Source organism: Aspergillus flavus, chromosome 1, assembly GCF_009017415.1.
Source record: "Aspergillus flavus chromosome 1, complete sequence".
Taxonomy (NCBI): domain Eukaryota; kingdom Fungi; phylum Ascomycota; class Eurotiomycetes; order Eurotiales; family Aspergillaceae; genus Aspergillus; species Aspergillus flavus.
In genome coordinates, this window is record NC_092406.1 from 6,197,896 (window position 1) to 6,223,597 (window position 25,702).

Sequence of the window (25,702 nt, forward strand, 5' to 3'; positions counted from 1 at the left end):
TAGATTTTTATTTTAAAAAAATATTTTTATATTTTTTTAGTTCTAGTAGAATTTTATTAATATATTATAAAATAGAATTTTTTAAGTTATTTAATAACTAGACTTTTTTAGATAGTTTTATTACAATAAAGATATAAATAAGATTTTAATATAATTTTATAAATTTATAAGCTAATACTAATTTAATTAATAAAAATTTAAATTACTATTTATAATTTTATAATAATAAATAGATTTTTAGATTATTTATAGTTATTATTAATAAAAGAATTAAATTTTTTTTAAAATAAAAATCTCTATTAATTACTATATATAGTCTAGTAAAGCTTTAGATAGTCTTTTAAAAATTAATAATAGTAAAAAGTATTTTTTATATACTATAAGTTAAAGTAATAATATAGTTAATTATTTTAATTATTAGAATTATAAATTAAATTTTTTTAAAATAAAAATTTTTAATAAATTAATAACTAATAATATTAATTTTAGTATAGCTATTTAGATTAGTAAATATTTCAATATTATTTTTATATTAAATAGAAATATAGAAATATATAATAGTCTCTATATAAAGATTAGAAATTAATTTAATAAAAACTATTTTAATTTTAAATTATTTTTTAACTTTAAATCTATTTTTTTTATTTTAACTAATTAGACTATAGCTTTTTTCTTTTTTAGATAGTAATTAATAAAATAAAAATTACTATTATATATATAGTATTATAAAAAATTCTTTTTATTATTAATAGAATTCTTATTAGATTTTTTAGAGTTTTTTTTTTAAATTTTTCTTTATATTTTATAGTTTCTTATTTTTATTTAATTTATTATCTTTATTTTTATTTTTTTTTAAGAAAATATTATATTTCTATTTTTATTCTTTATATAGAAGATTCTAATAATATATAATAAAAATTACTATTTTATTTTATTAATCTAGAAATTTTATATAGTATTTTTATATATATTTTAATAATTCTAAAAAAAGTTTTATAAAGAAAATAAATACTTTTTTTTTTTTAATTATTTTAAAAAATATTACTCTAAGAAGTTAAGATAAATATAAAACTTTTTTAGATCTTAGTCTTTTTATTAACAAGCTTTTTAAAGCTAATTTATAATATTAGATTATAAAATAGCCAAATTTTTGATTAATAAAAAAATCTATTCTATAAAATATTACTATAATTTCTTAATATTTCTTTATTAATCTTTTTTTTTTTTTATAAGATATTAATACTATTACTATTAGTAAATTAAAAATATATAAAAAAGTATTATAATAATTTTTTAATTATCTTTTTTTAAGTATTTTTTTGTTCTCTTAAAGAAGTATTCTAGATTAAAAATCTATTTCTATTTTTATTATAGTCTAAAGTTGAGAATAAACTTGAGAATATTTTTAAAGAGTTTAGTAGTATAGTATTATAGACCCTTGTCTAGCGCCCTTATCTAAGATAGATAAGCAAGGTAAAAAGACAATAGATTAGAAAGAACCAATAGATATATTATAGAAACTAAAGGAACTATTTATATTAATTAATAACATAAATTATATAATTATATTAAATAGTATATAGATAATTACTAAATAATAGATAAAATAGTATATTATATACTAAAAATATACTATTAATATACTAATTTAACTATTATAAAGACTCTAGAAAAGAATATATAAAAATATTTATTTATATACTTAGTTTAGTTCTTTATAATTAATATATATTATTACTATAGAGTTATCTTTAAGTAGTAAAGATTAATCTTAACTTGTTTATATTTTTTTAATTATTAGATATATATACTTAATAGGCTTGGTCTTTTAGATTTAAATCTAGTATTAATGGTAGTTCTATATCGACTATATCTTTATAATAATAGTAATCTAATATTAATAGTAGTTCTGTATTAACTATATTTTTATAATAATAGTAGTCTAGTATTGACAGCAATCCTATATTAACTATATTTTTATAATAATAGTAGTCTAGTATTAATAATAGTCTAGTATTAATAGAAGTCTTATAATAACTCCTGTCTTATAAGATTATAATCTAATAATAATGGAAGTTAAAGAATAACTTTAGATTAGTAACTCTTAAAACGTGGTTTATTAATTAATTTTAAATTTAATAATAAAGTTTTGGGTGTAATATATTAATTATTAGTCTATATAAATTAAACTATATCTAGACTTAAAAATTAGTAACTATATTATTAAAGATAAGTAAAAAAGATATAGCTATTAGCTCTAGTGCTAGTAGTCTAGTATTAATATTTATTATAACTTTAATATTTATTTAATTAACTAAGATAGTTAATTAGCTTTAGAAATAAATTACTTAACTAGAGATATGTTTGGTAGCTAAAATTATTAAGATTAAAATTCTAGAATTATTTAATAAATAGTATAGTAAGCTTCGAGATTTTCTAATTTAGTTAAAATTATACTTTAGAGTTAATTGTAGTAAGATAGAAGTTAATAGTAATAAGATCTACTTTATTTTTATTTATTTTACTAGTAGAGTATTTAATTAGTTTAAATTTTTTATACAAGACTATTATAAAAACAAGAAAAAGAATTAAAATAATAAAATAAAGAAAATTTTTATATTCTTTAATATATTTAAAAAGTATTTTAAGTAAATTTTTAGAGATATTAATATAATTTAGAACGTAGAATAAGAACTTTAGTAATTATAATATATTGGATTTATTAGTAAATTAGTATTAGATTTTATATAAATTATTATCTATTTAAATTAGAATAAAAATATATATATTATTAAGTTTAAAGAATTATTAAAATTAGAAATCTAGAAAAAGCTTATTTAAATAGAAAGATTTAATATACTCTATAAAATAATTAAATAAATAGTTAAAATTAATAATAAATTATATAACTTTAACTAGAGAAGAAAGAATTAAAATAATTATAATATACTAAGAAATAATCATACTAAATAATATAGTATAAATAAAAAAAGATATATATAATTATAAAATTAAAGATACTAGAATTTTTATAGTCTATAATCTATAAAATTAGATATTACTAAGAGAAAAGGCTAAGTAAAAAGTATTTTTTAAAAGAAAAAAGAGTATTAAAAGTGTAAAAAGCTTTATTTTAATTGTAGGAAAGTAGAGTATATATTAAAGAACTGTTAATAGAAAAGAATTAGTTAATAATAGTAAAATAGATTATTTTAATAACTAAATATAATTAAAAATAAGAAATTAATATAATTAAGTGTTACCGCGGATATATATACTATTAATAATTAAGCTAAAAAAGCTTACTATATTATTGAAATTAAGAGTCTAAGTATAGATAAAATTAGTAAAGAAATTGAAGCTATATAGTTTAATACTAATATAGATTTATTAATAAAAAATATAGAGTAATATTAGAAAAATAAGTCTAATAATAATAATTAGATTATATTAAATTAATTTATTATTTATATTAATTAAACTATATAGCTATATATTAATTAAAATTAAAATAATCTATAGAATACTAGAGAATAATAATATAGCTAACTTAATAAAAATAAAATTAATAAATTAGCTGACTATATAATTAATAAAATTAATAGATTTAGATAAGTTAATAGTAAATTATAGTATAAAATTATTATAGAAATAATTAGAGAATATATAAAATATATATTAATTAATAAAGTAGATAATTCTAAAAATATTAATTAATATAATAAGTTTATTTTAAATCTTAAATAATTAAATTAAATTTTAATTAAAATCGATTCTTTAAATAAAGAGTATAATACTTAATAGATTAGCTATAATTTTAATATAAAAAAACTTTTTAAAATATTTAAGATATTAGAAAATTTCTAAAATAAAAATAAAGATATATATTAATAAATTATAATGCTTATTAATATACTATAAGAAATAGTATTATTATAACTATAGTAAAGAGTGTTAGTATCTAGACTATATTAAATATAATAGATTAAGATTAAGCTATTATAAAGATAAGAGATTTTTATAAATTAAATAGATAATATAATTAATAAGATTATATAGAATCTAAAAAGATTCTTATAATTATTTAAAATATTATTAGAATAATATCTATATTAGAACTATAAATACTGGAATTTAAATATTAAAAATTAAAATAAATATTATTAGTGGTATAATAAATATTTAATTATATATAAAATATATAGTGTAGATAGATTTAAGTACTATAGAGAACTTGAATTTATTAATCTAGATAAAATAAAAAGGAGATATAAAGAAATATATTATTAGTTAAGAGAATATAAATATTACTATTATATAATAGAATTAATATATAATTGTTATTCTTAGATAGTATATTTTAATAATAGTTATATATACTATTATAATTAAAAATAAATAGTATATTTTTAGTTATAAAATAATATAAATTAAAGAACGCTCGCTATAATATAGTAAGATAGATATATTACTATAATTATTATTATTAATAGAAAATTAGCGCGGGTAATAATAGACTTAGATATAATAAATAATTTTATATTATTAAAATATTAAGAAAATATAAAGATTAAAAGATAATAGAAGAAAAATATTAAATCTTTACTTGGACTAGATAGCTAGAAATTAGGAATTAGTTAAGTCTTAATTAAAATAATATTTATTACTATAGCTATAGAATAGTATATTAAAAGTATAGTTTTTAATATTATATTTTTAGAGAATAAGTATAATATAATATTAAGAATCTTATAGTTTAAAAATTATAATTTAATAATAGATTAAAAGCAATGGATATTCTATTTAAATAATTATTATTATTTAAAGAGACTATATACGGGGTATAGTATCTATATTTTTACTAGTAAATATACTAGTAGTAGAAGAATTGAATAGTATAATTAGAATATTATAAAGAGAAATTCCGCGAAAAATATAATTATAATAGTAATTTAATATTTAGAAAAGAAATAGTTAACTAAATTAATAGAATGGGTATCTATTAATAAGTAAAAATAACTGGAAGTTATAATACTAGAAAGTAAATTAAAAAAGAAATAGTATTTTTTATTAGAAATAAATTAGATATTACTAAAGTTAGACAGCGACTTTTAGATATTTTTTAATTTTTAGAAATTAGTAGCTAACTTTATAGAATAGCTAAGTCTATTTAAAGAGTATTAGAGATTCTGAGAACTATTTAAATAGCTATAAATAAATAAATTACTAGAGTATAGATTATATAATTATATTATTTCTATTTAGAAAAAAAAGAAAGTAATATATAAATAAATTTATCTAATATTAAAAAAAAATTATAAGCTCTAAAGAAATATATTAAAGATAGATTTAAAAAAAAATAAATTTAACTATTAAAAAGTTTAGTAAAATATAGTGTATTATTTATATCTAAAAAGAAAAAAGAATTATAACTATATATTAATTATCAATTATTAAATAATATTATAGTTAAGAATAGATATTTATTATTACTTATTATAGAAATATAAGATAAAATAAAAGAAATAAAATAGTTTATAAAATTTAATATTATAGATATATATTATTATCTTAAAATTATAGAAGATAAAGAATAAAAAATTATATTTTAAATAAAATATAGATATTTTAAATATTTAATTATATTTTTTAGACTTATTAATATACTAGTATTATTTTAGAGATTTATTAATAAAGTATTAGAAGAAATTCTTGATATATTTATTATTATATATTTAGATAATATTTTAATTTTTTTGTATAATCTTAAAGAATACGTTTAATATGTTTAAGTAATTTTAAAGAAATTATAAAAAGTAGAAGTATAATTTAAATTAAAGAAATATAAATTCTATATCTAAGAAATTAAGTTTTTAAAATATTAGATATTTACCAAAGAAATATAAGTAGAGAAAGAAAAGATAAAAGCTATTTAAGAATAGCTAGAATTAATTAATTTTAAGGAACTATAATAGTTTATTAGATTATTAAACTATTATTAAAAGTTTATTAATTGATACGCGTATAGACTAGTATTATTCTTTAATTTATTTAAAAAATTAAAGTAATAGAAATAGATAAATAAGTACTAAAGTATATTTAATAAAGTAAAAGAAGTAATTACTATTATATTAATTTTAGTATAGTATAATCTAGCTAAGTAAATTATTATTAAAATTAATATATCTAATTATATAATTAGTGTACGAATAGTATAAGTAGAACTAGATAGAAAGCTATAATTAATAGTATTTAAATCTAGGAAACTAGTTTAAGCAGAATTGAATTATAATATTTATAATAAGGAATTATTGGCTATAGTATTAATATTTAAGAAATAGAGAGTTTATCTAGAAGAAGTATAATACTAGATTATTATAAAATTGGATTATAAGAATCTAATATATTTTATAACTATAAAAGAGTTTATATAAAAATAAGTAAGATAAGCTAAAATACTATTATAGTATAATTTTAAAATTAAATATTATAAAAAATTAGAAAATAGTTAAGTTAATATTTTAAGCTAAAGATTTAATTATAAAATTAAAAAAAAAGTAATTAAATTTATAATACTAAAATAATATAGAGATAAATTAATTTAATATAATAAATAAATACTTATAGTAGTAACTATAGAAATTAAAGATTTAATTTATTATTTTATTATAAAAGTAATTAAAAAAGATAAAATATTTATATAGAAGTTTAAAGTAAATAATAATCTATTTATTAAGAATAAAGATAGAATTGTATATTATTAAAATCTTATTTAGATTTCTTAGAAACTATAAAATATAATTATTTAAAAATACTATAATAATTTAATATAAAAATACTTTAGAGTTAAAAAAATATTAAAATAAATTATAAAAAATTACTATTTTCTAAATATAGTAAAATAAGTTAAAAAATATATTAATAAATATAAAATATATATTAAAGATAAACTAGTAAAATATAAACTATATAGATTTATATAATTACTAGATATATTTTTAAGATTTTGGAAATAGATTATAATTAACTTTATAGAACTACTATTTAAATTAGAAGAATAGAATATAATAATAGTAATAATAGATTAATTTATTAAATATATTTATCTAGTACTAAGTAAATTAATATTTAATGTAGTATATCTTATATATCTATTTATTAATTATATTTTTATTTATTATAGAATACTAAAAAAGATTATATTAAATTAAAATAAATTATTTATATTAAAGTTTTAGTAATTACTTATAGATCTAATAAAGATAGATTAGAAGTTAACTATGGTATATTATCTATAAAGAAATAATTAGATAGAAAGAATAAACTAGATAATTAAATAATATTTATAATACTATATTAATTATTAATAAAATAATTAAATAAATTTATTATTAATAGTATAGTTTATATATAATAACGCGGAATATTTAATAATAAAAATAATATTTTTTTATATAAATTATAGATACTATATTAAAGTAGTAGAAAAATTAAGAAATAGATATTTTATTATAAAAAAAGTAATTAAAATAGTTAAAAAATTAAAGAGCTTATATAATTAATTATTTTTAGATATTAAATTTTTTAACTATTGTATAGTAATATACTATAATTAATATTATAAAAAGAGATTTATCTTTAAGAAAAAAGAGAAAGTATTTCTACTTTATAGAAATATTAAAATAAAATAACTAAATTTAAAACTTAACTATTAAAAAATTAAACTATTTAAAATTAAAGAATAAATTAGTAATATTAACTATTAATTAAAACTACTAGACTTAATAAAAAGAATATACTTTATATTTTATATCTTATTATAGAAATCTATACTAGAAAATGCTAAAATTGCTAAAAATATTGAACTTAATAAAAAAAAAATAAAATATAAAATTGAAAAAATACTAAAGTATAAGCGAGTTAATAGAAAACTATATTATCTAGTAAAGTAGAAGAGTTATAGTATCTTAGAAAACTTATGGGAGTCTATTGAGAATTTAATAAATTACTATTAGCTAATTTAATAGTACTACTAGTAAAAGAATTAAAAGTCTTCTAGAAAGATAAAGGGACTTAGTTAAGCTTTATTAATATTTGGTTAAAATTGGGATTATCGAAAGTTGTAGCCAATTGTTTAATAGTAATAAATAGATTAGATTGGTTAGATGATTTTTTTTTATTAAGGATCCGCAACAACTCGGTATTATACTTAAATATATTAAATCTTCTTTAATTTAAGAAATTACGCTGTTTATATAAGCGGGTATATTAAGCTAAATTTTTAATTATTCTTTTTTAAATTTTAGTAAGATAAGATTAAAGTTGCTCTAACTCGAAGTAAAGTAGTTTAAGTTTAGTATTAATTTTGGAAAGCTTGAAGACTACTTTTTATTTAGTATATTTTAATAAATTCTATTTATTTCTAGTATAAAATTCTTGTTTATATACGTGTCTACAATGGGTATAGAATATATATTTAGAATAGCAACGAGAATAATCTATTGTATAAATCTTATTAATAAAAAGATAATATTCGCAAGACATTAAAGTAATGAAACTGTGATTTAAAATATAATTAATTTACTTTAAATAAATAAGCGTCTAGTCACGAGCTTACTTTATAATAGATTTAGAAGAGTTGTTAGATTTATGTTTAGATATAGTAAAGAAAAGAAAAACATAAAATTTATAGTGGTAGGATCTGGATAGATTTATAATTTTATACTTTCGAGGACGAAAGCTTAAAAGAGAGAGAATAATATTATAGACTCTTATCTAGTGTCTTTATTTAAGGCGGATAAGTAAGACAAAAAAATAATAGATCGGGAAAAACCAATAGATATATTACAGAAACTAAAGGAATTATTTATATTAATTAATAACGCGAATTATATAATTACGCTAAATAGTATATAAATAATTACTAAATAATAGATAAAATAATATATTATATACTAAAAGTATACTACTAATATATTAATTTAATTATTATAAAGACTTTAGAAAAAAATATATAAAAATATTTATTTATATATTTAATTTAATTCTTTGTAATTAATATATATTATTACTATAGAGTTATCTTTAAATAGTAAAGACTAGTCTTAACTTGTTTATATTTTTTTAACTATTAAATATATATATTTAATAGATCTGGCTCTTTAAACTTAAGTCTAGTATTGATAATAGTTCTATATTAACTATATCTCTATAATAACAGTAGTCTAGTATTGACAGTAGTTCTATATTAACTATATCTCTATAATAACAGTAGTCTAGTATTAATAGTAATTCTATATTAACTATATCTCTATAACAATAATAATTTAGTATTAATAGTAGTCTAGTATCGATAGAAGTCTTATAATGACTCCCGTCTTATAAGACCATAATCTAATAATAATGGAAATCGAAGAACAACTTTAGATTAGTAATCCTTGAAACGTGGTCCACTAACTGGTCTTAGACTTAACAACAAAGCCCCGGGCGTAATATATAGCTATTTATTAATAAAGTAGAACTGGATTATTAATAATTTTATAAAGATTCTTTACTTTATAGTTAGTTTTCTAGTTATTAAATAGTATTTTTTAGACTTTAGAGGATTTTATTTTCTTAGATATTTAATTTAAAAATAGTTTCTAGAACTATTTCTATAAAAGAAGATATATTTTCATCAGAGATTCTTAGAAGTAAAGAAATATCTCTATTAAATAATTAGAATAATAATACTAATAATATTTTTAGATAGTTAAAAAGAAGAATTAGAATTGTTAGTAGAATATCTACTAGTTAAAATAGAGAATCTATTAACTAGATAAAAATACGTAGGTAAAGTACTAGATAATAGATACTAGAGATAGAAGATTAATTCTTGATTTTCTACTAATAACTACAGTATTAATTTATAGCTAAGGACCCCTAAGATTCTCTATATACAATAATCAATCCTTCTAATGGGGCCACTGTATATTATTAGAAAGATAATAGATATAGACACCGAAGACGCCGTTCAGCCACCGGGATATCTATACACCTGGGACAGGGTATACTGTACAGTCACCTTGCATGATCATTATCATTTCTGTGACACTATCATTGACTGGATAGTAGAACAAATACAAAGAAGACTGATTCTTGTCCCTTTTTCCTATGTCTTCAGCAGCGCTTAAATAGCTCAAGAATTCTTCTCTTTTAGGAAGTTCTTTCCCTTAGAATCCCAACCGAATAGTCGGTGAATCCTTTAATTAGAAAAAGGGCCAAAAAGCCAAGGCGTTAATCTCCCTGAGGCTGGTTCAGAACTGCAAAGGGAGCTGGGGTGTATGTAGGTTGAGCAGGGGTTAGCAGGCCCGGGGGTTCTGTATGTCCTACGGGCCGATTCTGTATCGGCTCCGTGACAATTTTTTATAACTTAGAAGATCTCGCTGTATAGCTATATATAAAGAGTAAAAAACACTGAATTTAAAAAAGACTATTAATCTATTATATATTTTACACTTACTCAAATACTATGACTTTAGATCTCTTTATCTTCTTTAGAGTTAATACTCTAGTAACTACTGAGATTATATATATTCTTTTTAAATAAAGAAAAATATCCTCTATTTCTAAATATAATTGTAAATGTTCTCTTATAAGTTTTAATACTATAAAAGACTATTATTTTAAGTAGAACTTTGTATAGCAACTAGAAATGTTATTATTAAAGATACTTTGAAAATATTCTGCAATTTTCTCAGTATTCTGTTGATAGATAATGGCATAGAAACAAGTCTAGTGTAGGTTTTCTTTACTAAAGCTTTCTAACAGAAAGAATAGAACAATTGTTGTCTGAATATTTTAGACTATAGTATTTCTAGAGAATTCATATAAATGTTCATGTCTACTCTTCGAACCAGCAGAAGAAGTCTAATCAATCTAGTCTAATAATAAACATCAAGAATGGAGGCCAAAACAAAAAAGTATTGACAGCGAATGTATATCTAGGATTTCTGTCCTTGACAAAGACAACGAGCGTATATATAAATGTATGTACTTGAAAGAATCGCCAGTTGCAAACAGAGCCGATGATGGTCTATATCTAGCTATCGATAGGGATCATGGATAGTTGAGTTTCTTTACAGAGTAGCCACGAATGCAAAGACAGCAACCAGAGCACCGAAGACGGAGCCCGAGACGGAGCTGGCACCGCCCGTAGCAAGGATGGAAGAAGAAGAAGCAGAGGCGCCAGAGTTGGTTGAGGAAGAGTCCGAAGAGGACTTGCCAGAGTTGGTCGACGAAGAGTCCGAAGAGCTACCAGCGCTGGTGGAAGTAGCGGAGGAACCGCTAGCGGTCTTGGTGAATTTAGGGTAGGCCGAGCCGCTAGCAGAAGCGCTGGAGTAGTAGGCAGCAGCGGAGGAGTTGGACGGACGGAATCCCTTGCCGACGGTGAAGCCAGGGGTAGTAGAGGGAGCAGCACTAGACACGATTCCGGACGACGAAGGGTTCACAGCAGCGGAGCTAGAGGGAACAGCAGAGCCGACGGGAGTCGCGGAGCCAGCAGCGGAGCTAGAAGCGGAAGCAGATGGGCGAGTGCTGTTAGAGCAAGACAAGTCGAACAATGGGGTGGTGCTCAGAGTGCTGCCGACCACACCGAAGCTGGGGTTAGGGGTGGTGGGGTTGGCGTCTTGGAGGATGTACCACCAGGTGTTGGTCTCGTCGAACAAGGGGCATCCGACCTCGTCCCAGTAGGTCTTCGCGTTGGCGGGGGAAGCGACGCCGAGGTTCTGAGTGCTTCCGCTGACGGGCCAGCCGGTTTCGGTGATCCAAACTTCCTTGCCCTTAGCGACCGCCTTAGTCTTAGCCACAGAGTCGTCGAAGAGTGCCTTGGCGTCCGAGATGGAATTGGACATGCTGCTCTGGAAGTAAGGATAACCGTCGAAACCCAACCAGTCGACGGCGTCAATGACGGCCGAATTGGAGCCGTTAGTCCAGGCGGTCCAGGTGTCGACATGACCGATGGGGACGCTGCTCAGGGCGGTGCCAGAGATGATCGACCGGACCTCCTTGATAAACGAGACCAGGTCGTCGGGGCCAATTCCAATGCCGGCATTGACCTTCTCACCCTCGGACGAGGCACGGTAGAGATCTTCACTACCAACGGAAATACCCACGACCAATTTGGCGAAGGAGTCACCGTACTGGGAGATGGCCGACCTGAGGGCGGCCAACTCGTTGTCCATACCACCACCAGAGGCCCAAAGACCCAGCAACAAGGATGTATTTTCGGCAATGGCAGCGGGAATGGCGGAGATAGGGGAGTTGGTAGTGCCACCTTGCTGCGTGATAGTCAGTATTCCCATTCCTGCTTGATTATCAAATCACTCACGATCATGGTGTACAATCTAGCACTGGTGAAGCCCGAAGTGCCGACCAGATTCTTCGCAGTGGAGAACTCCGATTCGAAATCGGACTGAGACTTGACGCTGCCATCCGACTTGGTAGCACCGTAGTTGAAGCCCTTGTAGGCGGCCTCGGACGTAGCGAGCGACAGGGCGAAGGCAAGAAGGTGTGTCAATTGCATTTTGACGATGAAGTAAAGACTGTAGGATGGTTTCAAAAAAACAAAAAAAGGAAAGTCAGACTAAAAAGAAGGAACGAACTTGAGGACAAAAAACCCAAGTTCAAGCGAGATATGAAGTAGAAAGAGAGAAGGAGATGAAGATGGAAGAGAGAGGGAAAAGACGCAGCAGAAGAATTAAACCAGATGGAGGCAAAAATCGATGTGGTTCTAGACTTACAGTGGGTCCGATGGGCCTCGGCACTTTGGATTGGCTGCCTATTCAGTGCTTGTCTTGGGAACTCAAGCTGATTGGATCCAAAGATAGAATTCTACCAAATTAGGTCCATCAGATCCAGGGGATATCCTGATCGGTGGCACTGAGGTGACCAATCGGAATGGAGCGTTGTAATTTGATTTCTCCGCGACACGTACGTCCCTGAATCAATTCGAACAACCCCTGACGGGAGATTCACCCTGACACCGTCCTTGGGATAGATATTCTGTTCTCAAAACCTGGATCACTCTGTCAATGCTAACATGGATATCCGCACGGTTCCATGGACGGACTCTAAACTCGGATAGGGACGCCGGCACTAATCGGACACTAACTGGTCTTCTAGACCGACCTTTCATTAGTGAGTGGGTTGGCAGCTATTCTTAGTCCGAGTCTAATGGGAATAGTGCCATCTGGGATATTAATTGTTATTACCACTTACTATTTATATATCTTCATTATGATGGCCACGGATATACAATTTCTTCTATCTAATAATGTCAAAAGGGGTTGTAATCCATCAATTACTACACACCAGTTCAGGGACACCAGTTCAGGGGACGGATTCAATAGCTCTTCTAGACATGTCTATCAATAGCCACCAGTCGATTCAACTGTCCATTTCACCCCTGCCCCACATGTTTTGAACTGCTTTCAATAACTATTCTCAGATCTCTCATCCATTACTCTATCCATCTCAAAGAAATTTATATCGTTACTGCTTGATATATGATGTCAGGGGGAGCACTGAAGCCGTTATCGGATTGGCAGTTACAGAGCCTAGCTTCAATCTAAATTATTCTTGAACAATATCTTTGCATGGCGTGTCTACTCGAAGGGAGTGTCGTTGCATTCACATACAGTTAACTACACTGTTCAGCACAGCAAAGAGTCGATCTATTGGAAAAGTGATTGCTATTTATAGACTGCCGGCCGTATATTATATCCCCCTTATCATACGGAGGCATCTCTGAATGTGATTACCAAACATTGATTACATGAAATATTAAATACAAACTAATCCTGCTCATCAACATGCACAGTCCGAATCCGTCCTTTCATATAGTCCTCCATCTTCAATAACGGCGATTCAACAATGACTCTACCATCCGTCAGTAACCAACTATTCGGATCCTTCCGCGCCTTCAACGCAGAACACGGCCACGGCCATTTACCAGCTCCCGCCAAGTTCCGATCACTAATCGACACATGGATCGTCTCATTAGTGATCCCCGAGTCCACAGGCTTATAAGCAAGAGGTGTCCGCTTCGAAACACCACCCAGAACCCCCTCAAGAGACCGAGTGAAACTCCACTTCCCCGTCTTCCCCAAACTCGTCGCCCACGGGGTAACCCCAATCTCCAACGGACGAGGAGGAATATCAAACAAATATCCATCAATATCGAAACTCAACTGCCCATCCTTCATACACTGCGCGATCATCCACGCCAACGTAATATTCGAAAGTCGAGGATCATCCCCTCCACCCCCAACATCCGTATGCACCCCGGAGAACCAAACCTGCAACAGTTCCTGCCCGTGGCTCTTCTGCGGAAGATTCCACAACGTAGGCTGGTACGCCGTTCGCTCCTCATCGAGCGCCAACGCATGAAACGCATACCGAACATTCTCGGAGAGAATCGTATTCCGGAACTCGAGCTTCTCGCCTATCCATCCTCCCAACCAGGTCTGGTGGAAGGCGACCGTGTCCCAAACCCCGATGATCTCCACAGTAAATTGCGGGAGGGGATCTCGGAATCCGAGTGCTCGTCGCTGCTCAGGCGTATAATCGTCGGCTTTCTTATGGTAGAAATCCTCGTACACGGTTGGGAAGTTGTCCATTCCTCGTCGTGTTAGTAGGCCCCATTGGCAGACTAGACCTGCTACAGCGCGTGCGGTGTATGCGCCGCGTGAGAAGCCAAAGAAGTAGATCTTGTCGCCTTCGTTGTAGTTGTCGACTAGGAAGCCGTATGCTGCGCGGACGTTGGCGCTTAGGCCTAGTCCTGCTACGCCTGTAGATAATATTAGACTGGCTAATAGGCCATGTGGAAGAACTGAAAAAGAAAAGGACGGAACTTCTTCTAGAAGGAGGAAAGCGAAGGGCTCAGACATACCACCCCAGTATTTATCTCCCAAGCCAGTTCCTACACCCTTCTGATAGTAAACAATCTGGGGAATTTCGTGTTTCTGACCATTTCTCTCGACAATGGCATTTGCGCTTAAGGCTCTGCTGAATCGCGTCACGTTAGAAGCAGGCTTGCTCGAGTCTGCTGTTGAGTCTTGCCAAGTTCCTACAGAAATAGATATTAATAACCAACTAACTCAACAAGATACAATATAGACGTACCATCACAGCAAACAATAAGCCGTTTACTTGAACAACGGTTAATATCCAACATTGTACTATACACACTGATTAGATTTCTGTTGTGCACGATTAACAGGTTCAAATTTAGACCAGGAATCACAAAAGATATATTGCAGAGTAATGCCCATTTATCTCTAAACTCGCTTTCAGCTCCCCTCAGCCCCATGATCAATAAGAGGATCTAGACTTCGACTACATACTCCGCATGCGGCTGATGATGGCATTGACCCCTACGGATACGAGCATGTCATCGAATCATCATCATCAATTCGAGATCCACGGTACCGGAAGCGATGAACCGCTCCTTTATTCAGTAAGGCTGGCTTGGCTCGTTTAGATAGGATCGAATCTTCAGCTGACATTTAACACAAACTTAAAGCTGGATAAAGCTGACGTGAGGATGCCTTAGCTGTAATATCAATGGTGGATAACCGATAAAGTTATGAAGTTTCTTGGTTTTGCAGCCACTTGGTTATTGATACGAGGGAATAAGATTAAGGCATAATAGGCGATCGCTTGAAATGGTTCATTGTAAAGCAGTAAAATTAAGGTCGGCGATCGTGGTGTGATAATAGTGGCGAATTTCAATGAAAGCTTTGACAATATCGGAGTCCTTGACAGTAAGCTCGAATTTTCACAACGCCGAACGAACAGCTATAGATGCAAGACCTGAGAATTCTATCGGGCAGTGGATCTTTTTCGGCATCGGGTCCTAGACTGCGAAAGACATGAGAGATAACTAGAAGCTTTGGCAAGTGCAAGTGTAGCATGGGCGCTTTTTGGGGATATGACCCTGCGATGGAATGAGCTCCTATAAGGAAGAATTAGAACCTCTGAATTATTCATGCAATGGATAAGGGGAGCGAATTGGTGCGAATAGAATAAACGTTCAATAACTTACCATACACACTCAACCAGTATGTTGCCCACTGATCAACACCCTACTCTGCTGGTCAGGTTTGGATGATAGAGGGGGTGACTTCGAGAAATCTATAGCTTTTGGGAAAGCCATCGTTAAGTTCGAATTCAACAGCACGACGAATTGCTAAGCCAGATATAGACCGAGATATCACTTGGCCAAAAGCAAGCTGCACAAATGCGCTTAAAATTGTCTACAGTAACTTGAGGCTGAAACATAAAGCCCGAGACCAATTTGCGAAGTTCCGTCTAGCAGGTCCGATATACTTCTCGAGTATTAGGGCTCTGCGATGCTGGCATCTTTAATATTGAGGAGGTAAAAAGTGGAGGCGCACGTCAAAGGTTTTCAAAAGTATTAGTGGCTACAGATATCTTCATCCGTTAAGAAGCCGTTCGGCATCGCTTATCGCCAGAGCTTTACAGGACACTAGATCATCTATATCAAACGCTCCACCAATCGACGATATCCACGGCCTCTGTTTCCGTGATGTACTTCACGAGTACGTCACTAAAATGCGACAGTTTGTCCATGTCAGGGAAGCAAATGAGCTAATAATGATAAACCCAAACTTTTACCAGATCGTCACATAATATCATGTTTCAACAAAGCTTCAACAATTAAGACTACTGTGTTTCGTTCGAAACAAGTCTCTATTGTCGTGATAGTCCATTCCAAGATGAAGAATATTACAGCATCATCTCTTATCGCCATACTTTCCTTGGCGGCCATGGTCCTTTCTCAAGCTAGTGTTGATGACGACCTGCCGAACTGCGGATATGTTGTTTTTGTCTGCGCAAAAATGTTTAGCTCATATGATGCCTTTCATGAATGCGTTCGCGACGAACGAGGATGCACCTGGCGTGACTGAGTAGTTAGTTTTCCTACCCCACAGACTGCCTTTGTTCTATTGTTGATGCAGACTATCTTTCGTAGGGTGTTATGCCTATCTATCGTTGATCTGGTTAGTCAAGGACGACGACCGAGTGTTATATCACCTTTGATAGCCTCGCTGAAATTGACGGAAGACAGGAAGACAAGTAATGATGTGGTTTATGGCGGCTAAGAAGCAAGAAATCTCAATTTCAAATATTACGTGTGTTGGGATCCTGGATTATTATACTACTATGCATACAACCTTTGACCATCAATCATACACCGTCGTAGCCTGTCCACTTGGCTAGGCATATAATTGTAAAGGCCTTCGAGTAAGCACGTCCTTCGGACTAAAGGCGCAATGCGCAAATGACTTGAGGTCATCATCTCTGCCGAGCACATATCTCATCTCGGTTTCTGATCCAGACTCACCCGACCATTGTACTGTGTCATGGCTGCATCTATCAGTGTCACTCCCCACTTAACAAACATGATGCGCTGTTACCGTATTTTAGTGCAAATTAGTCCGACGTAGAATTATCACGCGGGCTGAGAAAGTCTGGTGATGCTTCAACCTTAGAAACTCCAGCAAATAGTTCGCAGTCCCTTGGTCTCAGGTTCAAGCCTGCCAGCCATTTCAATAGTAACCACTGTCGATACGAATGAGGAGACAAGCAAAGTGCGTGGGTCTAGTTTCTTTCTCCGCTCTATAGACAAGCAGCACTATGTCAATGCAATTATAATTAGATTGCGCAATACCTAGGTTATTTTGTAATGGTGTCATAGGATAGGCGCCAAGAAATACTTGTTTTTGACTCGATAGCCATGGTCAGCCATTGTCCAAATATCAAACACATCTGGTGTATCTATTCTCTATACTCACCCCAAGACTACGGTAGCTACTCGTAGTACACCACAAATGTCATACAGCACTCTGCGCATTCCCCTTCTCCTGCGATTGACTCGAGTCCTTCTGCAATCCCCATTCACCCTCCTCGATTCGTTTCCCATAAAACTTCACCAACAGACCCACCGTAACCGGACCGATAATTGTGTTCAACAAGATCGCCCAAACACCGGTAATAAAGCCTTCCTCGCTCACGTATTCCGTGGAGTTGTAACCAATCTCAATAATCAAAAGACCAATTTCCCCACGCGCAACCATCGCAGAACCAAGTAATAGGGCTGATAACATTGACGCGTTATCTTTGGGCGTTTCAATTGGTACGTCCGGCCCGGAGGAGGACTCCTTAGATGTTTTGCCGGCTTTGGATTTGGTCCATGGCAGGTGTTTCCATACTGGGATCCATATTCCCACGACAAACTATACCAGTTAGCAATACCATCCAGTAAACGTGCGCAATAAACCTACCTTCGCGACAACCATCAAAAGCGTGAACAATATACCCCTCCAGATACGCTTCCCCGTCCACAGCTGCACAAACGGGATAGCGAATCCAATACTAGCAAAGAAAAGAGGTTCCATCAGATACGTCTGCACACCGAGTAGATAGGCCTCGAAGGTATGAACAAAAGTGGGACTTTTATCCTCATTTTGCTCCCCTTCTTCACGACTCATAACCACGAATGGGCCGTCGGGACGCTTGCTCGGTAAGTAGGATAGAAATGTCCCAGCGAGGAATGCACCAAAGAGGACCGATGTGCCCGTGTAAGCAGCGATAGAGATAAATGCGCATAGAACAAGTGTCATCAAAATGATGTTGGAGATATGGTCGTAGCGGGCAAAGTGGAACTCGATGTATTTGCGGAATATCGGGGCGAAGAGAAATTTTGTTACGATGGGCGTGACAATGGCCATTGCGACGGAGGCTACGATGGGACGACCTATTATCCAGCCGAGGTTGGCGTCGCTGTTGGAGAGTTTTCCTAGGTCGGAGATGATGCTGTTCATGTCTGGTAAGTATGTGCGGATTTTTAAATTTGGGTTACTGACCTGGAAAGCACAAGCCCAACTACATCGTCAATGACGGCTGCGCTCACGAGGACTGAGCCCACGCGGGTTTGAGCGAGATCTACCGTTTTCGAGGCTGACGAGATTACGGCGAATGTGGTACCTAGCCAGTTTGTTAGATCTCAGCCAAGTTAGGGTTTGGCGGCGGGAATTACCCAAAGAGGTAGCGGAAAGTGCCGCCCCGATGATGAACGTCTCGACCGCGCCTGATTGACGTTAGATCGTCTTTCGTTGGCAGTATAGAAAGCTAGAAAATACCATATCCATATCCCAGGTATAACAAAAGATAAGAAAGTCCGATAGGAAAACAAACCCCCGTGGCAGCGCCAATAGTGCTCACCACCAAATTCTCCTTTAAAAGATCGAGGCGGGCGCCAAGGCCACCTGGAGATGATTGACGTCAACACCAGCAGACGCCGCAGAACTTGCAAGTCACCAACCTTCGAAAATAATTAGGATCAGGCCAACATATCCCAGTGCCAGGAAAGTCTGTTGCCAGTTCGATTCAAGAATATTTGCGAGCGGTACACCATATATGATACCAACTGCAATCTGTCCAATGATTCCAGCGCGGAGAACTTTGGCGGAGACCCATTCCGCCAAGGACAGGAAGAAGAAGAATGAGATGATAATCAGGATTTCAACAACTGACCCAGTGAGCTTTGCGATCGTGTAGCGCTAGGGATGAATATGTACTTACTTCCAGGCTCGTGGTACGGGAGGAAACCACCTGCCATCATGCGATGATAAAGGATTAGGTCGGAGCATGGAAGGGGAACAACCTCCAGCTGGAGAGGCGAAGGGCCATCAAATAGTGAATTTCTCAACTCCAGATGCTCCCAACTACAGTATTGGCATTAGCTAAGAATTCTCTTGGGTGTCAGTCAGGAAGGCGAAGATGATGATGGGTGGAGCAAGGCCAAGAGGCTTAATTCTTGGATTTTCCTGAAGACTCTGAAAGAATGAATGTAACGGTCTGGAGTCTGGGCCAATGTGATACGCCCTCTATTCTGTGGGGCCTTCGTGGTATGGCATACGGCCGACGCTAGAATCCAAACTGTGGAGCATATCCAGACTTTGCCCGAGCTAATTTATAAGCTTCTGTGGCTGCGACGCTTGTCGTGCATTGTTTCCTTGGAGTCGAAAACCACAATACTCGGCTTTTGTCGGTGGTACATACAAGGGTGCGTTTCCTGTTAGAACGTCCTGTCTTTTTCTTACTATTCGTGGTTTCTTCCTAAACCGGTGTACTCAAGTCTATCTAGCGGAGGAGAAGTCACTCGGCATATCCGCCCAAAAAGTCCATGATCCACCTTTCGGCCGATCACTAGCCCGAGTCTCCACTGCTATCTTGTACGGAGTAGTCTAAGCGAAATCGACAGTTCAGTCGTGCCCTCCTAGATGTGTGTTCAGCCCTACCACAATATCATCGTACTCTCAGCGCACCGAAACATATGCAACATCTCAAAACCAGTCATTTGAGAGACATGCGGTACAGTAGCTCCCAGTTGCTTAATTACAACCTCATCACGGCGTCAAGTTGGAATTATGAAAGTATAGGTTGCATGTCCTGAGCTTTGGATACATGCCAGTGACGAGAACTTTGTATATACTTGATAGATGGCACGCGAGACCATACCTTGGAATGTGTCTGACCTGATCTCAAATCCAGCTCCGAAAAGGAGCCAGGTCACCAATAACGGCATTGAGCATAGCTTTAGATTTATCCTGCCCCGGTGCGTGTCGCCAACACCGCCCGGTTTTGGTGAAGTTTAATCTAGGACCCCGATATGATGTCAAAAGTCGCTTCAGGAAAGGAACCTTTGTCGTACACGATATATGTGCTAATAATTTGGCATGGAAGTATTATAAAAGACTTCATTACCAGATCCCCCTCATACAAAAGACTCCTCTAGCCCTTTCTGACTCTCCTGGAAATAGGAAAAGGTCATCAATCAACATGTCACCCGTCCAACTCCAATCATCTCAAGAGGCTCACATCCTTGAGGATCTACCGCCTGATGACTACGTGAGAATGCAAGATCCTGACCCAACCCCAACCGCTGCTCGGCCTCGCAACAATTACTTCGAACAATGGAAGCCAGGGACACAGACAAGCAATGGAGGTCTACCTCCTTCCGGGACAAAAGAACAAAACTATCCCCACGAAATCTACTTCCTAGAACTAGCTCAGAGTACGGAGATTATTAATGGGGACTTTTTCGGTCAGAATGGACGAATTCTCCACAGCATGGATGGTGGCAAGAGCGTAACTGCGCTCGTATCCGGCCTTAGGAGTCCAGACGGTATTGAAATATCGCAGTCCGCCGGTCGCATGTTTTGGACTAATATGGGACTTGGTACATCTATTCAAGACGGGTCGGTGATGTCTGCAGATTTCGATGGGAGCGATATAAAAACCATCATTCCCGAGGGTGCCGTCTACACGCCCAAGCAACTAACAATCGACGATCAGAATCACAAGCTCTACTTTTGCGATCGCGAGGGTATGAGTGTTCACCGCTGTGATTTCGACGGCCAGAATCACGAGAACCTGATTCTACGCGGAGATTACAAAACTACTGACATAGAAGACCCAACACGGTGGTGCGTGGGTATAGCCGTGGATATCAACAACGGGAAGTTCTACTGGACACAGAAAGGTCCCAGCAGAGGGGGCAAAGGACGCATTTTCCGTACGAATATCGACATGGCTTTTGGTGCGAATGCGTTCAATCGATCAGATATTGAGACCTTGTTCGTGGGTCTTTCCGAACCCGTTGGCCTGGGCTTTGAGTCGGAGACGCAGACGCTTTACTGGACCGATCGTGGCGCGCATCCGTCTGGTAATACATTGAATAAGGCATATGTTGGTGAGAAGAGCCCTCGGGTGCAGATTCTGGCACGCCAGTTCCATGAGCCTATTGGATTGAAGGTGGATTCCATCAACCAGCAAGTCTATGTCACTGACTTGGGAGGTAGTCTGTATCGAGTGGGCATGGATGGGGGTGGAAAGGAGGTTATATATCGTGGGGATGGCTTTTACACTGGCGTCACCGTTGTATAAAACTCTCGCTATCAATGTAATTAGAGACTCATTAACCGTAACCAACAACATCTGTGTTGGATATACATCTTCAATATAACGAGCATTGTGCTAGAAGTAGGTGATATCTCGGCATTGCATCCGCGGATGCCGCTAACCTAAAAGGGCATCTGCGGGTCGAATCCCGCGGGACTCGTCGCTCAAGTCCTCGGCATGTCGGCCATTTTCCCTCGGGCGCGCGGTATAGCTGGGTGGACCTTGTATATGCCTCCGTTTGTTGGGAGTTTTCTATGCTATGAACGATTAACATCCGAAAGATGGAAATCCTAGGAAAGTCTGGTTTTCGGCATCGGGTTGCCGAGTTTCATGCTTTGAGAGTGGATATATATAAAGCTTGTTCCCGGCTTGACAATCTTGACAACTTGTACGGGAACAATTCAATCACTTCACATTACACCTTAGTATTATTGGTATACATTACTTTCAAGATGACAATCACAACAATGAAGGACATTAAAACCGTCGCTATAATCGGTACCGGCGTCATAGGAGCCAGCTGGACAGCTTTATTCCTGGCCCGAGGGCTCAAGGTCCTGGTGACCGATCCCGCCCCGAACGCAGAGAAGAACCTCGAGACATATTTAAACGCACAATGGCCAACGCTCACTCAAATAGGCCTCAGCGAAGGGGCCTCCCTAAAAAATTATGCCTTTGTGGATTCACTGGATAATCATTTCGAGGAAATTGACTTCATACAAGAGGTACCATTTCCGTTCTCAAATACTGGCGTTATTCTACTAACAGTGACTAAGAATGGCCCCGAACGGCTAGAATTCAAACGCACCCTGTTCGCCTACCTAGACGAGAAAGCACGCCCAGAGGTAATAATCGCATCTTCGTCGTCCGGAATACCCTCGTCCGAATATGCGTCGGCGTGCCGTCACCACCCTGAACGGGTTCTGGTCGGACACCCTTTCAACCCACCACATTTGATTCCTCTGGTGGAGGTCGTGCCACATAGAACCACAGATAGAGAGACTGTTGTACCACGAGCTATGGAATTCTACAGAAGCCTTGGCAAGAAGCCAGTACTTATTCAGAAAGAGATTCCCGGATTCATCGCCAACAGGCTCCAGGCTGCCCTATCGATGGAGGCATATAGTTTGGTGAGCAGAGGGATTATCTCTGCGGCGGATTTAGGTAAGATTTTATCTTGCCTTCTGGGAGTTTCAATTGCGGTATGACTAACTGTTTGTCCAAAAGATACGACAGTGACATCTTCTCTTGGTCTACGGTGGGCGCTTAATGGACCTTACGCTCTGAACGCTATGGCGGGCGGCGGGAGCTTTCAGCATTTCTTGGAACATCTCGGTCCAGCTGCTAAATCATGGCATGATGACATGCATAAACACACGTTTTCAATGACTCCTGAAGCAATCCAGGATCTAAGTAGAACGGTTGAGCCGATGGTGCAGGCAACTGATTTGAATACTTTACAGAAGGAGAGGGATGATGTACTCCTGAAACTTATGGATATGAAGTCGAAGACTTCTCTATTGGAATAAGGTTGAGCAGGTCGGACATATCGATTGGTGGAAAATGGACATGTACAATAACATTTAACTCAAGGGGTGGATAGCCTTACTTTGTTCGGTTGCAATGTGTTGTAAGAGGCTATTGTGTCCCTTAGGTGCCGATGGAAGTGACATTCAAATATGTAGACCTAATCATTGGACTTTCCATGCACATGACATATCCCTGGAATGCTAGCCTTGGTAGATTCAAGGAGTATAGGGGCATGGAAAAAAAAATAGATTTAAGGGTAAGAGCTAGAGATACATAAACAGAGTTGAGGTAGAAGACCCTCGTATAGGCAATGACACTCCGGAATATGAACGCGCATACGGAGGAGAGCACAACTGCTTCCTAACATGGGATAGCATATCCTTGACCTCTAGCTGTCGCTCGGTCAATTGCACATGTTGGTGGAGACAATGTCAAACATTCCGCAACGCCAATTGAAACTGGGAACCAGGGTTTGTGAAGCAAGGGATACGCCGGGAGTTCTTGCCAACATCTCCATCTCAGGAACGTCAGGATCTCATCGACTATAGGAATAGGCATGTAAACATTCAGCTAAGCCTATGAATGAAAACAAGGTAAGTGGAAAAGGAAATGGTACGGATAAACTAAACGGACTAAATCCTGTGTACAGGCCATACGCAGTATATATTAAACATAGCATAAGAAGTGGTTGTGGCTTGGTCTGGAAAGTCTTAGCTTGTATAGCATTGCTATCTCAAACATAATTATCGAAGACCGAGTAGCTCGAAAAAGGCCATCTGATCTGCAGTCTGCAGGTGAAAACATTTTGGTGTTGAATGTTTTGACCAGAATGTGGACGGCAGGGGACGAGATCCAGCTGGAATGCAGCATAGCTGAAGCTACACAACATGTCAACAATGGAATTCTGTTTACATTTTCACAGAGATACCGAGCATAAATTGGATTCTTGCCCACCTCTTGTCTCACTATTGTTGTGTTTCACTCATCACGGGCCCCTACTTCCATACTTTCAACATGAAACCATACAGCCTCCTCAGCAGTTTAGCTATCCTCGGCCCTGCGGCCTTGACGGTTGCCCAAACCCTCAACATCGTTGCACATCAAGACGACGATCTACTCTTCATGTCCCCAGACCTTCTTAGCGATGTACGGTCAGGTCGCGCCGTCCGCACCGTCTTCCTCACAGCCGGCGATGCAGGCAAGGGCGAGGATTACTGGACAAGCCGTCAAGCCGGTTCCTTAGCGACTTATGCACAAATCGCGGGTGTTGCTAATGAATGGAACGAAGGCGATGCAGGCATCGAGGGATTCGACATCCCAGTATACGAACTAGCAGCCAAGCCTCAGATTGAACTCGCCTTCCTGCACATCCCAGACGGCAACCTGGACGGTTCAGGTTTCGCATCCACAGGAAGTGTGAGTCTTCAAAAGCTCTGGGAGGGAACTATCGACCAAATCGGCACGGTCGATGCCTCCGGCACTACCTATACGAGGGATCAACTTCTCGACGTTCTCTCCGACATCATTGAAAACTTCAGCCCCGACCGAATCAACACTCTTGACTTTGTCAATGATCTCGGTGATGGCGACCATAGCGACCACCACACTACTGGTTTCTTTGCGGATCACGCATCCCAGAATGCTGATAATGATGCGGTCTTCTACGGCTACATGGGTTACCTGGTCCAAAATCAGCCCGCCAATCTCAATGCTGATCAAATTGCGGATAAGAAGAACATCTTCTACTTCTATGCCGGCTATGATTCTGGCACTTGCAATAGCGATGCTGCTTGTGCTGGCAGACCCGAGCTTGCTTGGCTGGAGCGCCAGTACCTGGTATGATTTGGGATGTAATGACATGAATGCGATACGGGATTTGAACCGACATCAGTCAATCCTTCTTTGATGTAACAAGGAGCCACCTGCCTTGCTTTATCCATGGTGGACTCTTATGATTGTTGAACCAGAACATTGTATGTAGCGAATTTTAATGACACCAAAACGAGTGGACTCACAAGTCTGCTACCACTTCGACTTTCAATCAATACCACATTTTTATATTTTCCATGATCAAGGTGTTGTGATTCCCCTTCATGGCTCAGAGACAAGTAGATTGCATAAAGATGCTAATGAGTAGCTCGAA

The 25,702-nt window shown here is 34.4% G+C and overlaps 6 protein-coding genes across 6 annotated transcripts; 3 read left to right on the forward strand and 3 right to left on the reverse strand.

Annotated features, from left to right (window-relative positions):
• Positions 1 to 10,630: 10,630 nt before the first annotated feature.
• F9C07_2183519 (glucan endo-1,3-beta-glucosidase eglC) lies at positions 10,631 to 12,744 on the reverse strand. Its single transcript, XM_041288313.2, has 2 exons — positions 12,368 to 12,744; positions 10,631 to 12,317 (listed from the first exon to the last, which is right to left on the reverse strand). The coding sequence occupies exons 1-2, from the start codon at positions 12,560 to 12,562 to the stop codon at positions 11,118 to 11,120; spliced, it is 1,395 nt and encodes a 464-aa protein (XP_041139861.2). The 5' UTR covers positions 12,563 to 12,744; the 3' UTR covers positions 10,631 to 11,117.
• On the reverse strand, positions 12,745 to 15,377 carry F9C07_2142726 (uncharacterized protein). Its single transcript, XM_041288308.2, has 3 exons — positions 15,163 to 15,377; positions 14,930 to 15,106; positions 12,745 to 14,827 (listed from the first exon to the last, which is right to left on the reverse strand). Exons 1-3 carry the CDS (start codon positions 15,347 to 15,349, stop codon positions 13,833 to 13,835), a joined length of 1,359 nt encoding a protein of 452 aa, XP_041139860.2. The 5' UTR covers positions 15,350 to 15,377; the 3' UTR covers positions 12,745 to 13,832.
• Positions 15,378 to 17,897: 2,520 nt separating this feature from the next.
• Positions 17,898 to 19,684, reverse strand: F9C07_2058489 (CPA2 familytransporter; the record flags this gene model as incomplete). Its single annotated transcript, XM_041284059.1, has 7 exons — positions 17,898 to 18,299; positions 18,348 to 18,879; positions 18,930 to 19,050; positions 19,103 to 19,153; positions 19,206 to 19,331; positions 19,388 to 19,594; positions 19,648 to 19,684. The coding sequence occupies 7 exons, from the start codon at positions 19,682 to 19,684 to the stop codon at positions 17,898 to 17,900; spliced, it is 1,476 nt and encodes a 491-aa protein (XP_041139859.1).
• A 1,223-nt stretch (positions 19,685 to 20,907) lies between these two features.
• On the forward strand, positions 20,908 to 22,014 carry F9C07_2058888 (putative low density lipoprotein receptor; the record flags this gene model as incomplete). The annotated part of the gene is made up of 2 exons (XM_071508621.1): positions 20,908 to 20,976; positions 21,061 to 22,014. 2 exons carry the CDS (start codon positions 20,908 to 20,910, stop codon positions 22,012 to 22,014), a joined length of 1,023 nt encoding a protein of 340 aa, XP_071366139.1.
• Positions 22,015 to 22,188: 174 nt separating this feature from the next.
• Positions 22,189 to 24,509, forward strand: F9C07_2280320 (3-hydroxyacyl-CoA dehyrogenase). Its single transcript, XM_071510427.1, has 3 exons — positions 22,189 to 22,754; positions 22,806 to 23,193; positions 23,257 to 24,509. Exons 1-3 carry the CDS (start codon positions 22,311 to 22,313, stop codon positions 23,556 to 23,558), a joined length of 1,134 nt encoding a protein of 377 aa, XP_071366140.1. The 5' UTR covers positions 22,189 to 22,310; the 3' UTR covers positions 23,559 to 24,509.
• F9C07_2280321 (GlcNAc-PI de-N-acetylase-domain-containing protein) lies at positions 24,510 to 25,629 on the forward strand. Its single transcript, XM_041283953.2, has one exon. It carries the CDS (start codon positions 24,574 to 24,576, stop codon positions 25,399 to 25,401), a length of 828 nt encoding a protein of 275 aa, XP_041139856.1. The 5' UTR covers positions 24,510 to 24,573; the 3' UTR covers positions 25,402 to 25,629.
• Positions 25,630 to 25,702: the final 73 nt, after the last annotated feature.

What these genes read in the sequence shown, in the direction of transcription:
- F9C07_2183519 (XM_041288313.2), bottom strand. Translation starts at nt 12,562, where the DNA reads ATGCAATTGACACACCTTCTTGCCTTCGCCCTGTCGCTCGCTACGTCC. An exon ending in CTAGATTGTACACCATGATC is followed by an intron (nt 12,318 to 12,367) that starts GTGAGTGATTTG and finishes ACTATCACGCAG; the next exon opens with CAAGGTGGCACTACCAACTC.
- F9C07_2142726 (XM_041288308.2), bottom strand. Translation starts at nt 15,349, where the DNA reads ATGGGGCTGAGGGGAGCTGAAAGCGAGTTTAGAGATAAATGGGCATTA. An exon ending in GCTTATTGTTTGCTGTGATG is followed by an intron (nt 15,107 to 15,162) that starts GTACGTCTATAT and finishes CTATTTCTGTAG; the next exon opens with GAACTTGGCAAGACTCAACA. An exon ending in GGGAGATAAATACTGGGGTG is followed by an intron (nt 14,828 to 14,929) that starts GTATGTCTGAGC and finishes TATTATCTACAG; the next exon opens with GCGTAGCAGGACTAGGCCTA.
- F9C07_2280320 (XM_071510427.1), top strand. Translation starts at nt 22,311, where the DNA reads ATGGAAATCCTAGGAAAGTCTGGTTTTCGGCATCGGGTTGCCGAGTTT. An exon ending in AAATTGACTTCATACAAGAG is followed by an intron (nt 22,755 to 22,805) that starts GTACCATTTCCG and finishes ACAGTGACTAAG; the next exon opens with AATGGCCCCGAACGGCTAGA. An exon ending in TATCTCTGCGGCGGATTTAG is followed by an intron (nt 23,194 to 23,256) that starts GTAAGATTTTAT and finishes TTTGTCCAAAAG; the next exon opens with ATACGACAGTGACATCTTCT.
- F9C07_2280321 (XM_041283953.2), top strand. Translation starts at nt 24,574, where the DNA reads ATGAAACCATACAGCCTCCTCAGCAGTTTAGCTATCCTCGGCCCTGCG.